The following is a 24,767-nucleotide window of genomic DNA, read 5'->3' as shown; positions in this document are numbered from 1 at the left end:
AATGGCGTTCCCCCGAGAAATAAAACATGTTGTCACCTGGACGAGGAAACCTCCCATTACGGCAAGAATTACGAGTCTTCGATCTTCGCCTATCTTGGGTATCAGAGCTAGTTTCATTCTCAGAGTGTAATCACTTTGCAAAGAACAGTATCAGATTCCTCTTATGGTGTACAGGAGATTAAATTGTTCCCAGGTCCCAATTATATGTAGAAACCGGCCTCCACATTCCCCTCACCCTGCACCCCAATCGTCCGTCACCCAATATCTCCATCTGTTCCTTTCTACCATCATGGGTCTGTCAAACTTCCACACCTTTGATTTGATTTGATTTATTATTGTCACATGTATTAGCATACAGTGAAAAGTATTGTTTCTTGCCCGCTATCCAGACAAAGCATACTGTTCATAGAGAAGGAAATGAGAGAGTGCAGAATGTAGTGCTACAGTCATAGCTAGGGTGTAGAGAAAGATCAATTTAATGCGAGGTAAGTCCATTCAAAAGTCTGACAGCAGCAGAGAAGAAGCTGTTCTTGAGTCGGTTGGTACGCGACCTCAGATGTTTGTATCTTTTTCCCGATGGGAGAAGGTGGAAGAGAGAATGTCCGGGGTGCGTGGGGGTCCTTAATTATGCCAGCTGCTTTGCCGAGGCAGCGGGAAGTGTAGACAGAGTCAATGGATGGGAGGCTGGTTTGCGTGATGGACTGGGCTTCGTTCACGACCTTTTGTAGTTCCTCGGGGTCTTGGGCAGAGCAGGAGCCCCATACCAAGCTGTGATACAACCAGAAAGAATGCTTTCTATGGTGCATCTGTAAAAGTTGGTGAGAGTTGTGGCTGACATGCCAAATTTCCTTAGTCTTCTGAGAAAGTAGAGGTGTTGGTGGGGCTTTCTTAACTATAGTGTCGGCATGGGGGGGACCAGGACAGGTTGTTGGTGATCTGGACACCTAAAAACCTGAAGCTCTCCTCACTCTTCGGATAAAAGACCTTTTTCTTTCCACGATTCCCGATTGGATTTACTCATGTCTCTTTCGTATTTATGACCCTTTGCTCTAGTTTTGTCCACAATCCTCTCGATATCCACCCTTAACGTACTTTTTCCCTTTCTTTGTTTGTTCCTACCCCCCACCCCACCCGACCACTCCCTCCCCTCCCCACCCCACACCAAGGAAGACTCACGACCAATTTTCCACGGTGCTTTTCCCGGGAACCACCTACCGTTTGCGGGGTTTGCCTTCTCCTCCATCAGGTAAGAGTTTTCCCCCGCTCGGGTTTTGGGTTTTTGGTGGGCACCCGGGTAATTGTTCCAGTGCCAGATTGCCAGCCCTGAGCCCACGGCTCCCGATGGCACCACGGGCAGTCTGGATTCTGTCCAGAATTAGTCATTGCCCTGGTGTTCAGGACCCCACCGATTTTAAACGTGGACCTACCCCCTTCCAAACCCAGAAGGGCAACTTGCAACACTGGTTCTCAGCGGTGTTTATTTTCAATTTGGTGCAATGTGAGGAAAGATATGCAAACCAGTGAGGAAATGCTAAGTCTTGTAATCAATCATAAAAGAATCAATATGTGGTCGGCACGTTGGCACAGTGGTTAGCACTGCTGCCTCACAGCACCAGGGACCTGGGTTCGATTCCCGGCTTGGGTCACTGTCTGTGCGGAGTCTGCACGTTCTCCCCGCGTCTCCGTGGGTTTCCTCCGGGTGCTCTGGTTTCCTCCCACAGTCCAAAGATGTGTGAGTTCGGTGGATTGGCCGTGCTAAATTGCCCCTTAGTGTTAGGGGGATTAGTAGGGTAAGTATGTGGGGTTATGGGGATAAGGGCTAGGTGGGATTGTTGTCGGTGCAGACTCGATGGGCCGAACAGCCTTCTTCTGCACTGTAGGGATTCTGTGATTCTATGATATTCTATGATAATTATCTACATCAATGGCTACACACACACACACACACACACACAGGGTGGGATTTTCCAGCTACACACACCCCAAGACTGGAAAATCCTGCCCGAGGCCAAATGATCCGCCAAATTTTCTGTTGCGCCCGTTCCGATTCCCGCAGCGGGTGGGACCAGAAGATTTCGCCCACGGTAGCTCATGAAATTAACCCCATTCCCGCCTATCAAGGTTTCAGAACTCAGAGAGATGTCCCTTGTCTGAAAATGACATCACCGACCAGCACCTAAAACAGCACAGGAACAGGCCCTTCGGCCCACAATGTTATCCCGAACATCATGCCAAATTAAACTAATCCCTTCTGCCTGCCCTTGCTCCATATCCCTCTATTCCTTGCATATTCCTGTGCTTATCCACAAGCCCCTTAAACAGCCCTGTCATATCTGCCTCCACCACCACCCCTGGCAGCGTGTTCCAGACACCTATCACTCTCTGTGTAAAAATCTTGCCCCTCACATCTCGTAGAATCCCTACGGTTCAGAACGAGGCCATTCAGCCCATCGAGTCTGCACTGACAACAATCCCATCCAGCCTCTATCCCCGTAATCCCACAGATTTACCCCACTAATCCCTCTAATCTACACACCCCGGGACACTAAGGGGCAATTTAGCATGGCCAATCCATCTAACCCGCACATGTTTGGACACTAAGGGGCAATTTAGCATGGCCAATCCACCGAACCCACGCATGGATGGATTCCTGAGCGGTAAGGGAATTAAGGGTTATGGGGATCAGGCGGGTAAGTGGTACTGATCCACGTCAGATCAGCCATGATCTTATTGAATGGCGGGGCAGGCTCGAGGGGCTAGATGGCCTACTCCTGCTCCTATTTCTTATGTTCTTATGTTCTTATGTTTGGACACTAAGGGGCAATTTAGCATGGCCAATCCACCTAACCTGCACATCTTTGGACACTAAAGAGCAATTTAGCACGGCCAATCCTCCTAACCTACACATCTTTGGACATTAAGGGGCAATTTAGCATGGCCAATCCACCTAACCCACACATCTTTGGACACTAAGGGACAATTTAGCATGGCCAATCCACCTAACCTACACATCTTTGGACACTAAGGGACAATTTAGCATGGCCAATCCACCTAACCCACACATCTTTGGACACTAAGGGGCAATTTAGCACGGCCAATCCACCTAACCTACACATCTTTGGACACTAAGGGACAATTTAGCATGGCCAATCCACCTAACCTACACATCTTTGGACACTAAGGGACAATTTAGCATGGCCAATCCACCTAACCCACACATCGTTGGACACTAAGGGGCAATTTAGCACGGCCAATCCACCTAACCTACACATCTTTGGACACTAAGGGACAATTTAGCATGGCCAATCCACCTAACCTACACATCTTTGGACACTAATGGACAATTTAGCATGGCCAATCCACCTAACCTACACATCTTTGGACACTAAGGGACAATTTAGCATGGCCAATCCACCTAACCCACACATCTTTGGACACTAAGGGGAAATTTAGCACGGCCAATCCACCTAACCTGAACATCTTTGGACTATGGGAGGAAACCGGAGCACCCGGAGGAAACCCACACAGACACAGGGAGAATGTGCAGACTCCGCACAGACAGTGACCCGAGGCGAGAATTGAACCCGTGTCTCTGGCGCAGTGAGGCAGCAGTGCCACCCACTGTGCCACCGTGCCGCCCTCCTTTGAACTTCCCCATTCACCTTAAGTGCATGCCCCTAGTATTAGACATTTCAACTCTGGGAGAAAGGTTCTGTCAACCCTTTCTACCCCTCTCATGATTTTATAGACTTCTATCAGGTCTCCCCTCAGCCTCTGCTGCCCCAGAGAAAACAACCCTGGTTTGTCCAGCCTCTCCTTATAGCTCAGGATAAACTCTGCGAGTTATAATCAGCAAGTAGTTACCACCCGCAAGTTAGGTTTGGAGATTCTGTTGTCTGTTCAGGGCAGTTTTCTTGGTGAGGCCACACCTCGAGTATTGTGTGGGCAGTTCTGGTCTCCTTTTCTGAGGAAGGATGTTCTTGCTCTCGAGGGAGTGCAGCGAAGGTTTACCAGGCTGATTCCGGGGATGGCGGGACTGATGTATGAGGAGAGATTGACTCGGTTAGGATTGTTTTCACTGGAGTTCAGACGAATGAGGAGGGATCTCATAGAGACTTATAAAATTCTAACAGGACTAGACAGGGTAGATGCAGGGAGGATGTCCCCGACGGTGGGGGAGTCCAGAACCAGGGGTCACAGTCTGAGGATTCAGGGTAGACATAGAACATAGAACATAGAAAGCCACAGCACAAACAGGCCCTTCGGCCCACAAGTTGCGCCGATCACATCCCCACCTCTAGGCCTATCTATAGCCCTCAATCCCATTAAATCCCATGTACTCATCCAGAAGTCTCTTAAAAGACCCCAACGAGTTTGCCTCCACCACCACCGACGTCAGCCGATTCCACTCACCCACCACCCTCTGAGTGAAAAACTTACCCCTGACATCCCCCCTGTACCTACCCCCCAGCACCTTAAACCTGTGTCCTCTCGTAGCAACCATTTCAGCCCTTGGAAATAGCCTCTGAGAGTCCACCCTATCCAGACCCCTCAACATCTTGTAAACCTCTATCAGGTCACCTCTCATCCTTCGTCTCTCCAGGGAGAAGAGACCAAGCTCCCTCAACCTATCCTCATAAGGCATGCCCCCCAATCCAGGCAACATCCTTGTAAATCTCCTCTGCACCCTTTCAATGGCTTCAACATCTTTCCTGTAATGAGGTGACCAGAACTGCGCGCAGTACTCCAAGTGGGGTCTAACCAGGGTCCTATAAAGCTGCAGCGTTATCTCCCGACTCCTAAACTCAATCCCTCGATTAATGAAGGCTAGTACGCCGTACGCCTTCTTGACCGCATCCTCCACCTGCGAGGCCGATTTAAGAGTCCTATGGACCCGGACCCCAAGGTCCTTCTGATCCTCTAGACCATTTAGGATGGAGATGAGGAGACATTTCTTCACCCGGTGAGCCTGTGGAATTCATTACCACAGGAAGTAGTTGTTGCCAAAACATTGAATGTATTCAAGAGGCGGCTGGATATAGCACTTGGGGCAAACGGGATCGAAGGTTATGGGGAGAAAGCAGGATTGGGCTATTGAGTTGGACGATCAGCCATGATCGTGATGAATGGGGGAGCAGGCTCGAAGGGCCGAATGGCCTCTTCCTGCTCCTATCCTCTATGTTTCAAAGTTCCTTCTGAGGTGTTTCAAAAGCAGCAGCTTTGAGACTGGGGTTCTGCATTGCTGCCAGTAGTTGGTTACTCAACTGGCAGTGGCTGTACCCGCGGCAGTGTGCCAGCTGCTGCCCCCTCCTGTTGTACCCCACTCACCCGCTCTGGACTGTCAGGCGCAGGAAACTTCGAGACCGGAGGCAGCGAGACTTCACAGACTCCGCCAGTCACGCGGGACCTCAGCGGAGAAGCCTCGGAATAATACAAACCCCCCCCCCCTCTCTCCTCAGACAGACAGAGGCTGTGAGAGAGCTGAACGCCAGCGATGGGGACACAAGGTGGGAGCTGGGACGGAGCTGGCCGCCAGGATCAAACATGGAGGTGAGCTGGTGAGGATGGAAATTACAGCACTGTCCCTTTAAACCCCGGCTTGGGGAGAGGCCCAGACCCGTCACCTGACAACCCATTGTGCCCAATCATGTTTCGCTGTGAGACTAAGGCCCCTATTTTACCATTTTGATTCTAAGTGCTGGGCGGACTTGAAACTGGGAGTGTTTCAGATCCGACTTAGGCCCGTTCTCCAGCGCCCCCATACGCACTCTGCCTGGAAAAATATCAGCGATTCCGAATCGCGCTCGAAGCCTGTGGCCGGGGCTTAACGCGCCCAAAATCCTGCCCCTCCGATCGGAGCCTCCAACTGCGCATGCGCAGAAAACAAAATGATAGAATGCTCCTCCCCTGTCACGTCGCTCACGGGCCGGATAATGCCTCCCCCTGGCCCCCACAAACATTACCCCACCCCCACAACATTACTGACCCCCTTGTCCCCCCCACCCCCACCGCCACCCAGACCGATCGGGGCCCCCTGCCCCCCTTCCCCCCCACTGATCTCACGCAGAGTGGCAGTGGACTCCCCACCTTACCCCTCACTGATCTCACGCAGAGTGGCAGCAGAACCCCCCCTTCCCCCTCAGTGATCACAGGCAGAGTGGCAGCGGACCCCCCCTTCCCCCCTCACTGATCCCAGGCAGAGTGGCAGCAGACCCCCCCTTCCCACCTCACTGATCCCAAGCAGAGTGGCAGCAGACCCCCCCTTCCCCCCTCACTGATCCCAGGCAGAGTGGCAGCGGAACCCCCTTCCCCCCTCACTGATCCCAGGCAGAGTGGCAGCAGACCCCCCCTTCCCACCTCACTGATCCCAGGCAGAGTGGCAGCAGACCCCCCCTTCCCCCCTCACTGATCCCAGGCAGAGTGGCAGCGGAACCCCCTTCCCACCTCACTGATCCCAGGCAGAGTGGCAGCAGACCCCCCCTTCCCCCTCACTGATCCCAGGCAGAGTGGCAGCGGACCCCCCCCTTCCCCCTCACTGATCTCAGGCAGAGTGGCAGCGGATCCCCCCTTCCCCCTCACTGATCTCAGGCTGAGTGGCAGCGGACCCCCGTCCCCCCTCACTGATCACAGGCAGAGTGGCAGCGGATCCCCCCTTCCCCCTCACTGATCACAGGCAGAGTGGCAGCGGATCCCCCCTTCCCCCTCACTGATCTCAGGCAGAGTGGAACCTTCCCCCCCCCCCTTCCCCCTCACTGATCTCAGGCTGAGTGGCAGCGGACCCCCCTTCCCTCTCACTGATCCCAGGCAGAGTGGCAGCGGACCCCCCCTTCCCCCTCACTGATCCCAGGCAGAGTGGCAGCGGACCCCCCCTTCCCCCTCACTGATCTCAGGCAGAGTGGCAGCGGACCCCCCCCTTCCCCCTCACTGATCTCAGGCAGAGTGGCAGCGGACCCCCCCCTTCCCCCTCACTGATCTCAGACAGAGAGCCATTGTACGCTCAGCACTTACCTCCTCACTAACTGGAGCGCCCAAATCACTGCTGCCTCACAGCGCCAGTGACCGGGGTTCGATTCCCGACTTGGGTCACTGTCCATGCGGAGTCTGCACGCTCTCCCCGTGTCCGCGTGGGTTTCCTCCGGGTGCTCCGGTTTCCTCCCACAGTCTGAAAGACGTGCTGGTTAGGGTGCATCGGCCGTGCTAAATTCTCCCTCAGCGTCCCCGAACAGGCGCCGGAGTGTGGCGACTGGGGGAATTTCACAGTAACTTCATTGCGGTGTTAATGTAAGCCTTACTTGTGACACTGGTGAGTAAATAATAAATCGTCATCCCCAAGTGGCCACGGCTGGTTGGCGGTAAGTTGTTGTTGTAACCAGGCTGCAGCGCCACCTGCAGCATGACCAGTGTGATTGCAACCTTGCTTTGAGACTCAGTAGTGTCATCGCTTGGGGGTGGGGGGGGAAGGGGTGGTGTTTGGGGGTGGGGTATTTGGGGGAGGGGGACTGGAAATGACCATTCCAGCTCTCCCAACTCCAGAGTTCGTGTCCATGGAGAGCTCGGTGAGAAGCAGCGAGATTGGATGCAGTTGGTGGTGTGGGGAGGAGGGGCTGGGATGGTTAAAGCTGCCTGTGTGTCCCCCCCTCCCCCTGCCTCCTCTAGCAGGGCCACGGCTAACGCTGTCTCCTCCTTGCAGGGGGGTCCAACGCAGCAACTGCCCGGTGCCCCCGAAGCGGACACGGTCACCTCCTTCGAGGCACGGTCAACGAATCAGGGGGCAGGGACAGTCGAAGATGAGCTCCTCAATGTGAAGTTTGCTAACGTCACCACGGAAAGGTAGGAGAATAACAAAGCTTTGTGCCCTGCTGTGACAAGATGGACAGTAAATCAATGTGCCCTCCTATTATAATACTTACAGTAATTTTCAGTTCTCTCCTAATACAGTATGTACGGTAATTCCATTTGTCCTATTATAGAATATTCAGCAACAATAGATATTCTCCTATTATATTATTTACAGTAACTGCTCTCTTATTGTGGTATTACGGTATGCCTTTTCGTGTGCAACTTACACATGCCCTTTTATTAGAGGATGTACGGTACCCTAACCAGTTATATACCAAGGCCCAAATACCCAAATGTGGTGTATACTCGATCTCTAATACCCAAATGTGGTAGATACTGTTTCCCAAATACACAATCTTTGTGTACCCTACACATGGCATATATTCTACTCCAAGTACACGAACTTGGTACATACTGTACCCCCGGGTACCCTGTATGCACACAGCACATTCCGGTCCTGTACTGCAACCCACTCACCATGTCAGGGTCAACGTTCGCCACTTATCTGTTAGTTATAAGTGACCAGTGGCGTGCCGCAGGGATCGGTGCTGGGGCCTCAACTGTTTACCATTTACATAGATGATCTGGAGGAGGGGACTGAGTGTAGGGTAACAAAGTTTGCTGATGACACGAAGATGAGTGGGAAAGCGAATTGCGTGGAGGATGCGGAAAGTCTGCAGAGAGATTTGGATAGGCTGAGCGAGTGGGCGAGGATCTGGCAGATGGAGTATAACGTTGGCAAATGTGAGGTTATTCACTTTGGAAGAAATAATAGTAAATTGGAATATTATTTAAATGGAGAAAAATTACAACATGCTGCTGTGCAGAGGGACCTGGGGGTCCTTGTGCATGAATCGCAAAACCTCAGTTTGCAGGTGCAGCAGGTGATCAAGAAGGCGAATGAAATGTTGGCCTTTATCGCGAGGGGGATAGAATATAAAAGCAGGGAGGTCTTGCTGCAACTGTACAAGGCACTGGTGAGGCCGCAACTGGAGTACTGTGTGCCGTTTTGGTCCCCTTATGTGCGAAAGGATATATTGGCCTTGGAGGGAGTGCAGAGAAGGTTCACCAGGTTGATACCGGAGATGAGGGGTGTAGCTTATGAGGAGAGATTGAACAGATTGGGTCTGTACTCGTTGGAGTTTAGAAGGCTGAGGGGTGATCTTATAGAGACATATAAGATAATGAAGGGGCTGGATAGGGTAGAGGTGGAGAGATTCTTTCCACTTAGAAGGGAAACCAGAACTGGAGGGCACAGCCTCAAAATAGGTGGGGGCCGGTTTAGAACAGAGTTGAGGAGGAACTTCTTCTCTCAGAGGGTAGTGAATCTCTGGAATTCTCTGCCCTTTGAGGTGGTGGAGGCTACCTCGTTGAATATGTTTAAATCATGGGTAGATAGATTTCTGATCGATAAGGGAATTAAGGGATATGGGGAGCGGGCGGGTAAGTGGAACTGATTCGCTTCAGATCAGCCATGATCTTGTTGACTGGCAGGGCAGGCTCGAGGGGCTAGATGGCCTACTCCTGCTCCTATTTCTTATGTTCTTATGTTCTTATTGTACCCCAAAGCCCTACCGTGGAGGAGATAGTGGTCCAGTGGTATTGTCACTGGGCTAGTAATCCAGAGGCCCCCAGGTTAGTCCTCTGGGGGACAATGGGTTCCTATCCCACCATGGCAGCCGGTGGAATTTAAACTCAGTAAATAAAATCTAGAATTGAAAGCTAGCCTCGGTAACCGATTGTCGTTAAAAACCCATCTGGTTCACTAATGCCCCCTTTAGGGAAGGAAATCTGCCGTCCTTACCCGGCCTGGCCTACATGTGACTCCAGAGCCACAGCAATGTGGCCAACTCTTAACTGCCTCTCTGAAATGGCCGAGCGAGACTCTGAGTTCAAGGGGCAATTAGGGATGGGCAATAATTCATATAGAATCCCTAGAGTGCAGAAGGAGGCCATTCGGCCCATCGAGTCTGCACCGACCACAATCCCACCCAGGCCCTATCCCCCGTAACCCCACGTATTTACCCGGCTAATAGATAAATGCTGGCCCAGCCAGCGACGCCCACATCCCCTGAAAGGATAAATTGAGTGTAGATACTCCCCTGATGTCCTCTTCCGAATGTCCTTCAATCAGAACAGAAAATGGTGGAAAAAGGGGTCTGTGGAGAGAGGGACAGAGTTAACGTTTCGGGTCTGGGGTGTGATTCCTCTTCCACGGACGCTGCCCGACCTGCTGGGATTTTCCAGCATTTTCTGTTTGTATTTCTGATTTCCAGCAATGGCAGTGATTTGTTTGTCTAGAAATGTCCTCAGTTCCGTCTCCATCGTTCCGATCCTTTCCCTTGCTAACCCTCCACCTCTTGCTCGAACTCTCTCTCCAGGTTACTAATGGAAGCGGACATCAGGAACTCAGAGCTGAGGGAGGAAATTAAGAGTTTGATGCAGGAGCTGGAAGAACTGAAACACAGGCTGAACCAGAGTGAGGATTCGTACATTTCCTTCAGGAGTTATCCCGTCAGGAAGAAGCTCGGACTCCTACACTGTCGCACCCGCACCCCCCCCCTCCCCCCGTCAATGTTTCCTTTCCTGACCCCAGGACACTGTAGCCCAGTGACGATCAAAACTGGGCTCGGAGACACATAAGGCGACGCGTGACTTGGTCCAAGGATTCGGGCGGAATAATTTCACCCTCAAACAGCTTAACCGATCTTGTTGCTCTTCGTGGAATCTTGTTGTGCGCGTCTGGCGCGCGGAGTATCTCCACCCTCACCGTTCATTGGCTGTCCAGCTCATCGGGGTTGACTTCAGGATGTGGCAGGCTCTACTTCAATGCAGGACCCGTTTCTCTGTCAGGGCCTTTTTTTTGTGGCATTCATGGGACATGGGCGTCGCTGGTCGGGCCGCCATTTATTGCCCATCCCTAGTTGCCCGCAGAGGGCAGTTGAGAGTCAACCACATTGCTGTGGCTCTGGAGTCACATGTAGGCCAGACTGGGTAAGGATGGCAGATTTCCTTCCCGAAAGGGGCATCAGTGAACCACTGTCTCTTCAGGTGGATGTTGAATTCCGGAGGTACCATTGGGAGTTATCCCAGCTCTACTGTGAACTACAGGTGGCGCGCAGTGGTTAGTGTTGTTGCCTCACAGCTCCAGGGACCTGGGTTCGATTCCCGGCTTGGGTCACTGTCTGTGTGGAGTCTGCATATTCTCCCCGTGCTGCGTGGGTTTCCTCCGGGTGCTCCGGTTTCCTCCCGCAGTCCAAAGATATGTAATTAAGGTGGATTGGCCATGCTAAACTGCCCCTTAGTGTCCAAACATGTGCAGGTTAGGTGGATTGGCCATGCTAAATTGTCCCTTGGCGTCCAAAGATGTGCAGGTTAGGTGGATTGGCCATGCTAAATTGTCCCTTAGCGTCCAAAGATGTGCAGGTTAGGTGGATTGGCCATGCTAAATTGTCCCTTAGCGTCCAAAGATGTGCAGGTTAGGTGGATTGGCCATGCTAAATTGTCCTTTAGCGTCCAAAGATGTGCAGGTTAGGTGGATTGGCCATGCTAAATTGTCCCTTAGCGTCCAAAGATGTGCAGGTTAGGTGGATTGGCCATGCTAAATTGCCCCTCAGTGTCCAAAGATGTGCAGGTTCGGTGGATTGGCCATGCTAAATTGTCCTTTAGCGTCCAAAGATGTGCAGGTTAGGTGGATTGGCCATGCTAAATTGGCCCTCAGTGTCAGGGGGACTAGCAGGGTAAATATGTGGAGTTATGGGGATAGGACCCGGGTGGGATTGTTGTTGGTGCAGGCTCGATGGGCCGAATGGCCTCTTTCTGTACTGTCCGGATTCTCTGAATGAATCTATGATAATGACACACACTGAGTATTGTTCACATCCTCACTATGGGATCATGCTGTGCAAAGATTGCCTGCCATTTTGCTCACACAACAAGCATCCCTATACTCCAGATCTGGTGATTGTATAAAATGCATTGAGATGGTTTGGGGAGAGACTGGCCAGAATTGCAGCGAGCAGAGGGGGGGATGGACCATGCAAAGGTCCGTTGACCTCAGGTGGGGATTTTCCAGTCTTGGGGAGAGCGTGGCCGGAAAATCCCCCCGACCCCCAGGACTTCTCCCTTGGCTCCCTCCGTCCTGTCTGCCATGTGACTGCAAAGATTCAGCCTTGGCACTGGGTGGCGATAGTGAGCTTCCCAAACATTTTCTGTCTCTCTGTCCTTCCCATTTCACAGTAAAAAGTCTCCCAACACCAGGTTAAAGTCCAACAGGTTTATTTGGTAGCACGAGCTTTCGGAACAGGCTGCTCCTTCGTCAGGTGAGTGGGAGTTGTGTTCACAAACAGGGCATATAAAGACACAAACTCAATTTACAAAATAATGGTTGGAATGCGAGTCTTTACAGGTAATCAAGTCTTAAAGGTACAGACAATGTGAGTGGAGAGAAGGTTAAGCACAGGTTAAAGAGATGTGTATTGTCTCCAGCCAGGACAGTTAGTGAGATTTTGCAAGCCCAGGTAAGTCGTGGGGGTTACGGATAGTGTGACATGAACCCAAGATCCCGGTTGAGGCCGTCCTCATGTGTGCGGAACTTGGCTATCAGTTTCTGCTCAGCGACTCTGCGCTGTCGTGTGTCGTGAAGGCCGCCTTGGAGAAAGCCTCGAGATGGCCTCGCCAAGGCCATCCCCACACCCCCACTTCTTGCCTTCAAACAACCGTGCAACCTCCAACAGACCATTGTCCGCAGCAAACTACCCAGCCTTCAGGAGAACAGTGACCACGACACCACACAACCCTGCCACAGCAACCTCTGCAAGACGTGCCGGATCATCGATATGGATGCCATCGTCTCACGTGAGAACACCATCCACCAGGTACACGGTACATACTCTTGCAACTCGGCCAACGTTGTCTACCTGATACACTGCAGGAAAGGATGTCCCGAGGCATGGTACATTGGGGAGACCATGCAGATGCTACGACAATGGATGAATGAACACTGCTCAACAATCACCAGGCAAGACTGTTCTCTTCCTGTTGGGGAATACTTTAGCGGTCACAGGCATTCGGCCTCTGATCTTCGGGTAAGCGTTCTCCAAGGCGGCCTACACGACAACGCAGAATCACCGAGCAGAAACTGATAGCCAAGTTCCGCACACATGAGGACGGCCTCAACTGGAACCTTGGGTTCATGTCACACTATCTGTAACCCCCACGACTTGCCTGGGCTTGCAAAATCTCACTAACTGTCCTGGCTGGAGACAATACACATCTCTTTAACCTGTGCTTAACGCTCTCTCCACTCACATTGTCTGTACCTTTAAGACTTGAGTACCTGTAAAGACTCGCATTCCAATCGTTATTTTGTAAATTGAGTTTGTGTCTTTATATGCCCTGTTTGTGAACAGAACTCCCACTCACCTGACGAAGGAGCAGCGCTCCGAAAGCGAGTGGCTTTTGCTACCAAATAAACCTGTTGGACTTTGACCTGGTGTTGTGAGACTTCTTACTGTGTTTACCCCAGTCCAACGCCGGCATCTCCACATCATGACTTCCCATTTCAGCCAATGGGAAAACATTTATATAGCGCCTTTCGCAATCTTGTTCCCTCCCCAAGTGCTTTTGGGCCAATGAAGTATTTCTGATGCTCTGTTGCAATGAGGAAAGCGGAGCGGTAAGCACGCACAAGGCAACCTCCGGTATCCAACAACTTGAGTATAGGGATAGGGATGCTTTGCTGCAATTGTACAGGGCATTGGTGAGGCCACACCTGGAGTATTGTGCGCAGTTTTGGTCTCCTTATCTGAGGAAGGATGTCCTTGCTATAGAGGGAGCACAGAGAAGGCCGATTTCTGGGATGGCAGGTCTGTCACATGAAGAGAGACAAGTCGGTTAGGATTAAATTATTAAGTTTATAGGGTGGCACGGCGGCACAGTGGTTAGCACTGCTGTGAGGCAGCAGTGCTAACCATTGTGTCACCGTGCCGCCAAAAACTTAATGATATAATCCTAACCGACTTAGTCTCTCTTCATGTTCAATTCTGGCCATGGGTCACTGTCTGTGTGGAGTTTACATGTTCTCCCCGTGTCTGCGTGGGCTTCCTCCGGGTGCTCCAGTTTCCTCCCACAGTCCAAAAATTTGCAGGTTAGGTTTATTGGCCATGTTACATTGCCCCTCAGTGTCCAAAGATGTACAGGTTAGATGGATTGGCCATGCTAAATTGCCCCTCAGTGTCCAAAGATGTGCAGGTTAGGTGGATTGGCCATGCTAAATTGCCCCTTAGTGTCCAAAGACGTGCAGGTTAGGTGGATTGGCCATGCTAAATTGCTCCTTAGTGTCCAATGATGTGCAGATTAGGTGGATTGGCCATGCTAAATTGCCCCTCAGTGTCCAAAGACGTGCAGGTTAGGTGGATTGGCCATGCTAAATTGCTCCTTAGTGTTCAATGATGTGCAGATTAGGTGGATTGGCCATGCTAAATTGCTCCTTAGTGTCCAAAGACGTGCAGGTTAGGTGGATTGGCCATGCTAAATTAACTCCAGTTTCAGGGCGATTAGGGGGTAAATATGAGGAGTTACAGGAATAGGGCCTGGGTGGGATTGTGGTCGGTGCAGACTCAATGGCCCAAATGGCCTCCTTCTGCACTGTAGGGATTCTATGATTCCATGATATTCATTGGAGTTTAGAAGAGTGAGAGGGGATCTCATAGAAACTTATAAAATTCTAACAGGATTAGACAGGGTAGATTCAGAAAGAATGTTCCTGATGTTGGGGGGAGTTCAGAACTAGGGGTCATAGTTTGTGGATGAGGGGGTAAACCTTTTAGGACTGAGGCGAGGAGAAATTTCTTCACCCAGAGGGTGGTGAATGTGTGGAATTCACTCCCACAGAAAGTAGTTGAGGCCAAAATGTTGTGTGATTTCAAGAAGAAATTAGATATAGCTCTTGGGGCTAAAGGGATCGAGGGATGTGGGGGGAAGGGGATATTAAATTCGATGATCAGCCATAATCAAAATAAATGGTGGGGCAGGCTCTAAGGGCCAAATGGCCTCCTCCTGCTTCTAGTTTGTATGTTTCTATCCCACTCTACCAAGACACATACTTTAATATTCCTGCCGTTTCGAACCCCCCTCCCCCCGCCAATGTTTCCTTTCCTGACCCCAGGACACTGTAGCCCAGTGACGATCAAAGCTGAGCTATTTCACCCTCAACAGCTTAACCGACCTCTTTGTGGAATCTTGCTGTGCGCGTCTGCCACACGGAGTATCTCCACCCCGCACCGTTCACTGGCTGTCCAGCTCATTGGGGTTGACTTCAGGATGTGGCAGGCGCTACTTCAATGCAGGACCCGTTTCTCTGTCAGGACCTTTTTTTCATATTCATTAGTGGGACATGGGCGTCGCTGGTTATCCAGCATTTTTTTGCCCATCCCTAGTTGCCCTTGAAGGGCAATTGAGAGTCAACCACATTGCTGTGGCTCTGGAGTCACGTGTAGGCCAGACCAGGTAAGGACGGCAGATTTCCTTCCCAAAAGGGACATTAGTGAACCAGATGGGTTTTTCCGACAATGGTTTCATGGTCATCAGAAGATTCTTAATTCCAGATATTTTTTATTGAGTTCAAATTCCACCATCTGCCGTGGCGGGATTCGAACCCGGGTCCCCCAGAACATTAGCTGAGTTTCCGGATGAATAGTCTGTAGCTGACACGCTACCTCAGGAAGGCTGAGCCTCCGTCTGGGGTCCGGATAGACGGGGTTCCAATCCCTCGCGGAATCGGGGGGGATATGGGGAAGGAGGGTGGGGAGAACGAGAGTTGAAATCTAAGATCAGCCAGGATAGAATCGAATAGAGGAGCAAGCTAGAGGGCCTGATTGGTCAACTCTTGCCCCGATTTCCTGTGTGGGATCTCCCAGGATAGGTGGAAAAATGAGACGACTGAATCGGTCGCCAATCACCATGGTTTCTGTGTCTTTGATTTGATTTGATTTATCATTGTCACATGTATTAGCATACAGTGAAAAGTATTGTTTCTTGCGTGCTATACAGACAAAGCATACCGTTCATAGAGAAGGAAAGGAGACAGTGCAGAATGTAGTGTTACAGTCATAGCTAGGGTGTAGAGAAAGATCAGCTTAATATATGGTAGGTCCACTGAAAAGTCTGATGGCAGCAGGGAAGAAGCTGTTCTTGAGTCGGTTGGTACGTGACCTCAGACTTTTGTATCCTTTTCCCGACGGAAGAAGGTGGAAGAGAGAATGTCCGGGGTGCACGGGGTCCTTAATTATGCTGGCTGCTTTTCCGAGGCAGCGGAAAGTGTAGACAGAGTCAATGGATGGGAGGCTGGTTTGCGTGATGGATTGGGCTGCATTCATGACCCTTTGTAGTTCCTTGCGGTTTTGGACAGAGCCATACCAAGCTGTGATACAACCATAAAGAATGCTTTCTAGGGTGCATCTGTAAAAGTTGATGAGAGTCGTGGCTGACATGCCAAATATCCTTAGTCTTCTGAGAAAGTAGAGGCGTTGGTGGGGCTTTCTTAACCATAGTGTCGGCATGGGGGGGACCAAGACAGGTTGTTATAGCTCTGGACGCCTAGAAACCTGAAGCTGGTGGGAGAGGGCGGTTTAAGAAGCCAATAGATATTGCTGGAGATCTGTGGACTCATCTTCCCGTCATGTTTCTGTGTCCTTACAGGTCTGAGGCCCGCTTATCCACAACGTTTTCCATTGGGCACGGAGCTGGACAGTCTGTGGGACGTAAGTATCTAAGAGACCCTGGTATCACGTTTAAGAAAATGAACCTTCATCAACCGAGGACCCAGGGCCCAGCAGAGGACTGCCAGAATGCTTGATGCAAACCAAGGGTAGACCCCAGGCATTGAGACCCGTTACAAGGGATTTCTGAGTTCCAAACGCCAGATTTCGACTTACCGGCTCCTGTGCTTTGACCAGGTTCCCCAATTTCGTGATGATGCTGCTTACCTGTGGCAAAGGTTGAAAATTTGGCCTCTTAGAAAGTCATAGAATCCCTACAGTGCAGAAGGAGGCCATTCAGCCCATTGAATCTGCACCGACAACAATACCACCCAGGCCCTATCCCCTGTGACCCCACATATTTACCCTGCGAATCCAACTGACACTAAGGGGCAATTCAGCATGGCCAATCCACCTAACCTGCACATCTTTGGACACTAAGGGGCAATTTAGCATGGCCAATCCACCTAACCTGCACATCTTTGGACATGAAGGGGCAATTTAGCATGGCCAATCCACCTAACCTACACATCTTTGGACACTAAGGGGCAATTTAGCATGGCCAATCTACCTAACCTGCACATCTTTGGACACGAAGGGGCAATTTAGCATGGCCAATCCACCTAACCTGCACATCTTTGGACACGAAGGGGCAATTTAGCATGGCCAATCTACCTAACCTACACATCTTTGGACATTAAGGGGTAATTTAGCATGGCCAATCCACCTAACCTGCACATCTTTGGACATGAAGGGGCAATTTAGCATGGCCAATCCACCTAACCTGCACATCTTTGGACACGAAGGGGCAATTTAGCATGGCCAATCCACCTAACCTGCACATCTTTGGACACGAAGGGGCAATTTAGCATGGCCAATCCACCTAACCTGCACACCTTTGGACACTAAGGGGCAATTTAGCATGGCCAATCTACCTAACCTACACATCTTTGGACACTAAGGGGCAATTTAGCATGGCCAATCCACCTAACCTGCACACCTTTGGACACTAAGGGGCAATTTAGCATGGCCAATCTACCTAACCTGCACATCTTTGGACACGAAGGGGCAATTTAGCATGGCAATCCACCTAACCTGCACACCTTTGGACACTAAGGGGCAATTTAGCATGGCCAATCTACCTAACCTGCACACCTTTGGACACTAAGGGGCAATTTAGCATGGCCAATCCACCTAACCTGCACATCTTTGGAGTGTGGGAGGAAACCGGAACACCCAGAGGAAACCCATGCAGACACGGGGAGAACATGCAGACTCCACACAGTGACCTGAGGTTGGAATCGAACGCGGGTCCTTGGCGCTGTGAGGCAGCAGTGCTAACCACTGTGCCACAAGTCAGCTTGCGTTCTGGATGGGACAATGAAACAGAGGCTCCAACTTGTTTTGTTCTTTCACGGGATGTGGGCGTCGTTGGCAGGGGCAACATTTATTGCCCACCCCTAATTGCCCCTTGAACTGAGTGTCTCGCTCGACCATTTCAGAGGGCAGTTCAGAGTCAGCCACATTGTTGTTGGTGGGGGGATCAGGATATTGAATTGGATGATCAGCCATGATCACAATGAACGGCGGAGCAGGCTCAAAGGGCCGAATGGCCTCCTCCTGCTTCTAGATTCTATGTCATCTACATTGCTGTGGTTCTGGAGTCACATGTAGGCCAGACCGGGTAAGGACGGCAGATTTCCTTCCCTAAAGGGACATTAGTGAACCAGGTGGGTCTTTCCAACAATGGTTTCATGGTCATCAGGTCGATTCTTAATTCTAGATTTTTTATTGAATTCAAATTCCACCATCTGCCGTGGCGGGATTCGAACCCGGGTCCCCCAGAACATTAGCTGAGTTTCTGGATGAATAGTCTCGCGATAATACCACCAGGCCATCGCCTCCCTTCTTGCTGTACACAAATTTGTTGGCATATTACCTGCCGTGCAGAAGCACTTCATTGGCTGGACGGTGTCCTCAGCCAGTGAAAGGCGCTTTCCAAATGCAATTCTTTAATTTGAAGGAATGGTAAAGAGATTCTTTTCTTGTCCTCGTTCACAGAGTGGCCGAGTTGTGGCTCCCTCGCCCTCCGACTCTCCGCTGGTGGTCCCGGTACTCAGACACCTCCTCCTCTTCACTGGGGTAGGTCCGAATGCCTCGCTGTGCCCACGTGATTTGATTTATTATTGTCACCTGTATTAATATACAGTGAAAAGTATTGTTTCTTGCGCGCTATACAGACAGAGCATACCATTCATAGAGAAGGAAAGGAGAGGGTGCAGAATGTAGTGTTACAGTCATAGCGAGGGTGTAGAGAAAGATCAACTTAATGCGAGGTAGGTCCATTCAAAAGTCTGACGGCAGCAGAGAAGAAGCTGTTCTTGAGTCGGTTGGGACATGACCTCAGACTTTTGTATCTTTTTCCCAACGGAAGAAGGTGGAAGAGAGAATGTCCGGGGTGCGTGGGGTCCTTGATTATGCTGGCTGCTTCGCCGAGGCAGCGGGAAGTGTAGACAGAGTCAATGGATGGGAGGCTGGTTTGCGTGATGGATTGGGCTACATTCACGACCTTTTGTAGTTTCTTGCGGTCTTGGGCAGAGCAGGAGCCATACCAAGCTGTGATACATCCGGAAAGAATGCTTTCTATGGAGCATCTGTAAAAGTTGGTGAGAGTCGTAGTTGACATGCCAAATTTCCTTAGTCTTCTGAGAAAGTAGAGGCGTTGGTGGGGCTTTCTTAACTATAGTGTCGGCATGGGGGGACCAGGACAGGTTGTTGTTGATCTGGACACCTAAAAACCTGAAGCTCTTGACCCTTTCCACTTCGTCCCCGTTGATGTAGACAGGGGCATGTTCTCCTTTACGCTTCCTGAGGTCGATGACAATCTCCTTCGTTTTGTTGACATTGAGGGAGAGATTATTGTTGCCGCACCAGTTCACCAGATTCTCAATCTCATTCCTGTACTCTGTCTCATCATTGTTTGAGATCCGACCCACTACGGTGGTGTCATCAGCAAACTTGAAAATTGAGCCAATGACTCAACTGAGACAACGAGATCCCAGACCCGCTTGATCTCCTCTCGAGCTAACGACCAGCTGTCGGCATCCCCCCCCAACTCCAACCCCGCTTACAAAGTGAGGGGGGAGGGGGAGGTGGAGGATGGGAGAGAGGGGAGGAGGGAGGAAAGGAAGGGGGAGGTGAGGAGGGGGGAGGGATGGATGTTAGTAGGGTGGCGAAAAAAGAATATTGGACACTCGCCTTTACCAATCGAGGCATAGATTACAAAAGCAGGGAAGTCATTTTGGAGCTGTATAGAACTTGGGTGAGGCCACAGCTGTGTGCAGTTCTGGTCACATTTCTGGGAAATGTTCATCCTGGAGTTCAGTTACGAGTGGTGTACCACAAGGATCTCTTTTGGGACCACTGCTGTTTGTCATTTTTATAAACGACCTGGATGAGGGCGTAGAAGGCTGGGTTAGTAAATTTGCAGATGACACTAAAGTCAGTGGAGTTGTGGACAGTGCGGAAGGATGTTGCAGGTTACAGAGGGACATAGATAAGCTGCAGTTCTGGGCTGAGAGGTGGCAAATGGAGTTTAATGCGGAAAAGTGTGAGGTGATTCACTTTGGAAGGAGTAACAAGAATACAGAGTACTGGGCTAATGGTAAGATACTTGGTAGTGTGGATGAGCAGAGAGATCTCGGTGTCCATGTGCATAGATCCCTGAAAGTTGGCACCCAGGTTGATAGGGTTGTTAAGAAGGCGTACGGTGTGTTAGCTTTTATTGGTAGAGGGATTGAGTTTTGGAGCCATGATGTCATGTTGCAGCCGTACAAAACTCTGGTGTGGCCGCACTTGGAGTATTGCGTACAGTTCTGGTCGCCGCATTATAGGAAGGATGTGGAAGCATTGGAAAGGGTGCAGAGGAGATTTACCAGGATGTTGCCTGGTATGGTGGGAAGGCCTTATGAGGAGAGGCTGAGTGACTTGAGGCTGTTTTCGTTAGAGAGAAGAAGGTTAAGAGGTGACTTAATAGAGGCATACAAGATGATCAGAGGATTAGATAGGGTGGACAGTGAGAGCCTCTTTCCTCGGATGGTGATGGCTAACACGAGGGGACATAGCTTTAAATTGAGGGGTGAGAGATATAGGACAGATGTCAGAGGTAGGTTCTTCACTCAGAGAGTAGTAACGGCGTGGAATGCCCTGCCTGCAGCAGTAGTGGACTCGTCAACATTAAGGGCATTTAAAGGGTCATTGGATAAACATATGGATGATATTGGAATAGTGTAGATTAGAGGGGCTTTAGATTGGTTTCACAGGCCGGCGCAACATCGAGGGCCGAAGGGCCTGTACTGCGCTGTAATGTTCTGTGTTCTATGTTTTACTGTTTGCAGTTCTGGTCACCACATTATAGGAAGGATGTGATTACACTGGAGGGGGTGAAGAGGAGATTCACCAGGGTGCTGCCTGGGACGGAGCATTTAAGTTATGAAGAGAGGTTGGATAGGCTTGGGTTGTTTTCTCTGGAGCAGCGAAGACTGAGGGGCGACCTGATTGAGGTGTCCAAGATTGAGGGGCATGGACAAGGTGGATAGGGAGCAGCTGTTCTCCTTCGTTGAAGGGTCAGTCACGAGGGGGCACAGGTTCAAGGTGAGGGATGGGAGATTTAGGGGGGGATTTGAGGAAGATGTATTTTACCCAGAGGGTGTTGAGGGTCTGGAATGCGCTGGGGAGGGAAGGAGGGGGAGTGGGAGGTGAGGGAGGTGAGGAGGGTGAGGGGGGAGGGGTAGGTAACGAAGGGAGGGAAGGTAGGGGAGGTGAGGAGGGGGGGAAGGGAGGGTGGAGGGGAGAGGCAGAGGGGGAGGAAGGGGTGGGAGAGATGACGGGGTGGAGGAGGTGAGGAAGGGAGGAGGGGAAGGAAGGAGGGAGAGCTGGGAAGGAGGAGAATAGGGAGGGAGAGGGATAGATGAGGAGGGAGGTGCGGAGAGAAGGAGAGGGAGGTGAGGAGGGTGAGGGGGGAGAATAAGAAGGGAAGTGGGGGTAGGGGGAGGAGGGAGGAGTGGAGGGGGAGAGAGTGGAGTGGAGGGGAGGAGGGGATAGGGGAGAGCAGATTGGAGGTGAGGGGCTCCAGGGGGTACATAAGCTTTAAAACTGGGAGCCAGGCAGCTCTGGGGAAGCAACGGGAAATCCGGAACTTTCACTCCCCTGTAAGATAAAAGTTGGTTCCGGTGAGGGGGGAGGGGGACAATTAAAAGTTTAAAAATGAGGCAGTGGGACGGGATGGAATGGAGGTACATACTCAAGGGGCTGAATGGCCTTCTCCCAATGTTGGGATTATGTTCGAAGCTTCAGAGTGTCGATGGATGACAGTAACTCTCTATCTCTGCGCCAGGGGATACGGAGCCCAGGTTCCATCTTTCGGAACTCCTTCCCAAACCGAATCTTTAAAATGAGCGGCCATATTTGAGAATGACCTTTGGCTTTGATGGTTGACATGGGGTCACGCGATCTGGGGTCGAGTTTGCCCCCCCTCACAATTTCCCCCAACCCCGCCTCCCATGTCTTGCGTGGATTGGTTACATGCATTGTATTGTGGATTAAATTTGGATTTCGGTGGGGAGTGGGGGGGGCACGATCGGGGCGAAACGGGGGGGTGAACCCAACACGCTGTTTTAACAGTGCCCATTCATAGATTAGCGGCACCCAGCCCGTGTGGCAGTAGAGTTTCAATCCAGGCCAACCGTTGGCCACCACTGGTCCATCCATAAATGAAGAACAGGCCATCTTTTCTCAGGGTTCAAGGGCTGATGGGAGGTCAGCGGGACAAAACCCCAGCTGCTGATTGGTCGCCGATGGGCGTTGTGTGAGGCATCCCGTATGGCATCCCTCCGGAGATAGCCAAGACCTCGCGGCCAAAAGAACAGAACACTCAAGCCAAACAAACTACCATGGCGTTATTCGGGTCATTCAATAAGCTGCCATGTCGCAATCCTGCAGTGCATTCTGGGCCGGGGCGACATGTCTGAGGCCAGGTTGGACAATACTTGGCTGAGGTAATCGCACGGTTGTGAGTCCAAGGCCCAACACAGAGGGCTTGTCCCCATGCTCTGAGGCAGATCCCGGTACCGAGGGAGTGCTACACTGCCAGAAGTGCCGTCTTTCAATTGAGGCATGACCATAAGGCTCTGATGGATGCCAGTCATTCTCTATCTCTGTGCCAGGGGGTACGGAGCCCAGGTTCCATCTTTCGTAACTCCCTCCCGAACCAAATGTTTAAAATGGGCGGCCATATTTGAGAATGACCTTTGACTTTGATGGTTGACATGTGGTCACGTGATCTAGGGTCAATTTTACCCCCTCACAATTTCCCCCACTCCCCCCCTCCCATGTATTGCGTGGATTGGTTACATGCATTGTATTCTGGATTAAATTTGGATTTCTCTCTGTGTCTGCGTGGGTTTCCTCCGGGTGCTCTGGTTTCCTCCCACAGTCCAAAGGTGTGTGGGTTAGGTGCATTGGCCATGCTAAATTGACCCTTAGTGTCCGGGGGACCAGTTAAGGTAAATGCGCAGGGTTATGGGGATAAGGCCTGGGTGGGATTGTGGTCGGTGCAGACTCGATGGACCGAATGGCCTCCTTCTGCACTGTAGGATCTAATGATTCCTATGATTCTTTCTTGGATAATCATAGAAACTAGAGGCAGGAGAAGGCCATTCGGCCCTTCGAGCCTGCTCCACCATTCATTTTGATCATGGCTGATCATCAAATTCAATATCCTGATCCCCCCCTTGCCCCAATATCCCTTGATCCCTTTAGCCCCAAGTCCTATATCTAATTTCTTCTTGAAATGACACATTTTGGCCTCAACTACTTTCTGTGGGAGTGAATTCCACACATTCACCACCCTCTGGGTGAAGAAATTTCTCCTCACCTCAGTCCTAAAAGGTTTACCCCTTATCCTCAAACTAAGACCCCTAGTTCTGGACTCCCCTCACCATCGGGAACATTCTTTCTGAATCTACCCTGTCTAACCCTGTTAGAATTTTATAAGTTTCTATGAGATCCAGTGGCACGGTGGCACAGTGGTTAGCACTGCTGCCTCACAGCATCAGGGACCTGGGTTCGATTCCCGGCTTGGGTCACTGTCTGTGGGGAGTTTGCACATTCTCCCCGTGTCTGTGTGGGTTTCTCCGGTTTCCTCCCATAGTCTGAAAGACATGTTGGTTAGGGTGCATTGGCCGTGCTAAATTCTCCCTCAGTGTACCCGAACAGGCATCGGAGTGTGGCAAGTAGGGGAGTTTCACAGTAACTGCATTGCAGTGTTAATGTAAGTCTACTTTTGACACTAATAAATAAACTTAAACTCACTCTTCTAAACTCCAGTGAATACAACACTTAATTAGTGGTAGAGTGGTGGCACAGGCTTCAATCAGCATTGGGGGAAAAAAAATGATTTGGTCATTATTGTGTTGGGTTCTTGCTGTGCACAAAATGGCTGTCGCGTTTCCTACGTTACGACCCTTCAAAATGTACAGCATTGGCCGTGAACCTCAACGGGACGTCCTGCGTTTGTAAGACTCTTGTTAAATGGTCAACATGGGCCTTCATGTTGACCATCAAAAATGGCCATTGTGTCCTGAACCTCGTGCTAACCACCATCTCTCTTTCAGGTCCCCAAAGCAATGGGAGCCATGAAGGGGCTCCTGCTCTTGTGGATGGTTGGCTTCAGAGACTTCGCACCTGACTCCAGCCCGGTGACACCGCACTGAGACACGGCACCTCCCTCTAGCCCAGTGACACCAGGCTGAGGTCTCCGCAGTGGCTCCTGTGGACACCCCCACCCCGAAGGCAACACTCCCCGAAGCGGACGGGATCAATGTTCAAGAAAGGGGTTGGGGCAGTGGGGAAGATAAGAATTGGAAAGCGTTTCCCTGAGATTGGAAGGCCTGTGGGCATCATGGTGGCACAGTGGTTAGCACTGCTGCCTACAGCGCCGGGGACCTGGGTTCGATTCTGGCCTTGGATCACTATCCGTGTGGAGTTAGCACATCTTCCCCGTGTCTGCATGGGTTTCCTCCAGGTGCTTTGGTTTCCTCCCACACTCTAAAGATGTGTCGGATAGGTGGATTGGCCATGCTAAATTGCCCCTTAGTGTCCAAAGATGTG

General features: G+C 51.0%; 1 protein-coding gene across 1 annotated transcript in view; it reads left to right on the top strand.

The window, feature by feature from the left end:
• dmpk (DM1 protein kinase) overlaps positions 1–24,403 on the top strand; it is a 59,294-nt gene extending 34,891 nt beyond the window's left edge. Inside the window, exons 9-15 of the mRNA XM_078241753.1 lie at positions 1,167–1,246; positions 5,460–5,550; positions 7,691–7,830; positions 10,221–10,318; positions 16,540–16,601; positions 18,660–18,740; positions 24,272–24,403. Of these exons, the coding sequence (XP_078097879.1) occupies positions 1,167–1,246; positions 5,460–5,550; positions 7,691–7,830; positions 10,221–10,318; positions 16,540–16,601; positions 18,660–18,740; positions 24,272–24,370 (651 nt within the window). The 3' untranslated portion in view covers positions 24,371–24,403. The remainder of the gene's footprint in view (positions 1–1,166; positions 1,247–5,459; positions 5,551–7,690; positions 7,831–10,220; positions 10,319–16,539; positions 16,602–18,659; positions 18,741–24,271) is intronic.
• The last annotated feature ends 364 nt before the right edge of the window (positions 24,404–24,767 follow it).

The sequence above is a fragment of the Mustelus asterias genome, chromosome 24, assembly GCF_964213995.1.
Source record: "Mustelus asterias chromosome 24, sMusAst1.hap1.1, whole genome shotgun sequence".
Taxonomy (NCBI): Eukaryota; Metazoa; Chordata; class Chondrichthyes; order Carcharhiniformes; family Triakidae; genus Mustelus; species Mustelus asterias.
Note: the sequence above shows the minus strand (reverse complement) of the source record. Positions and strands in the feature narration are given on the sequence as shown.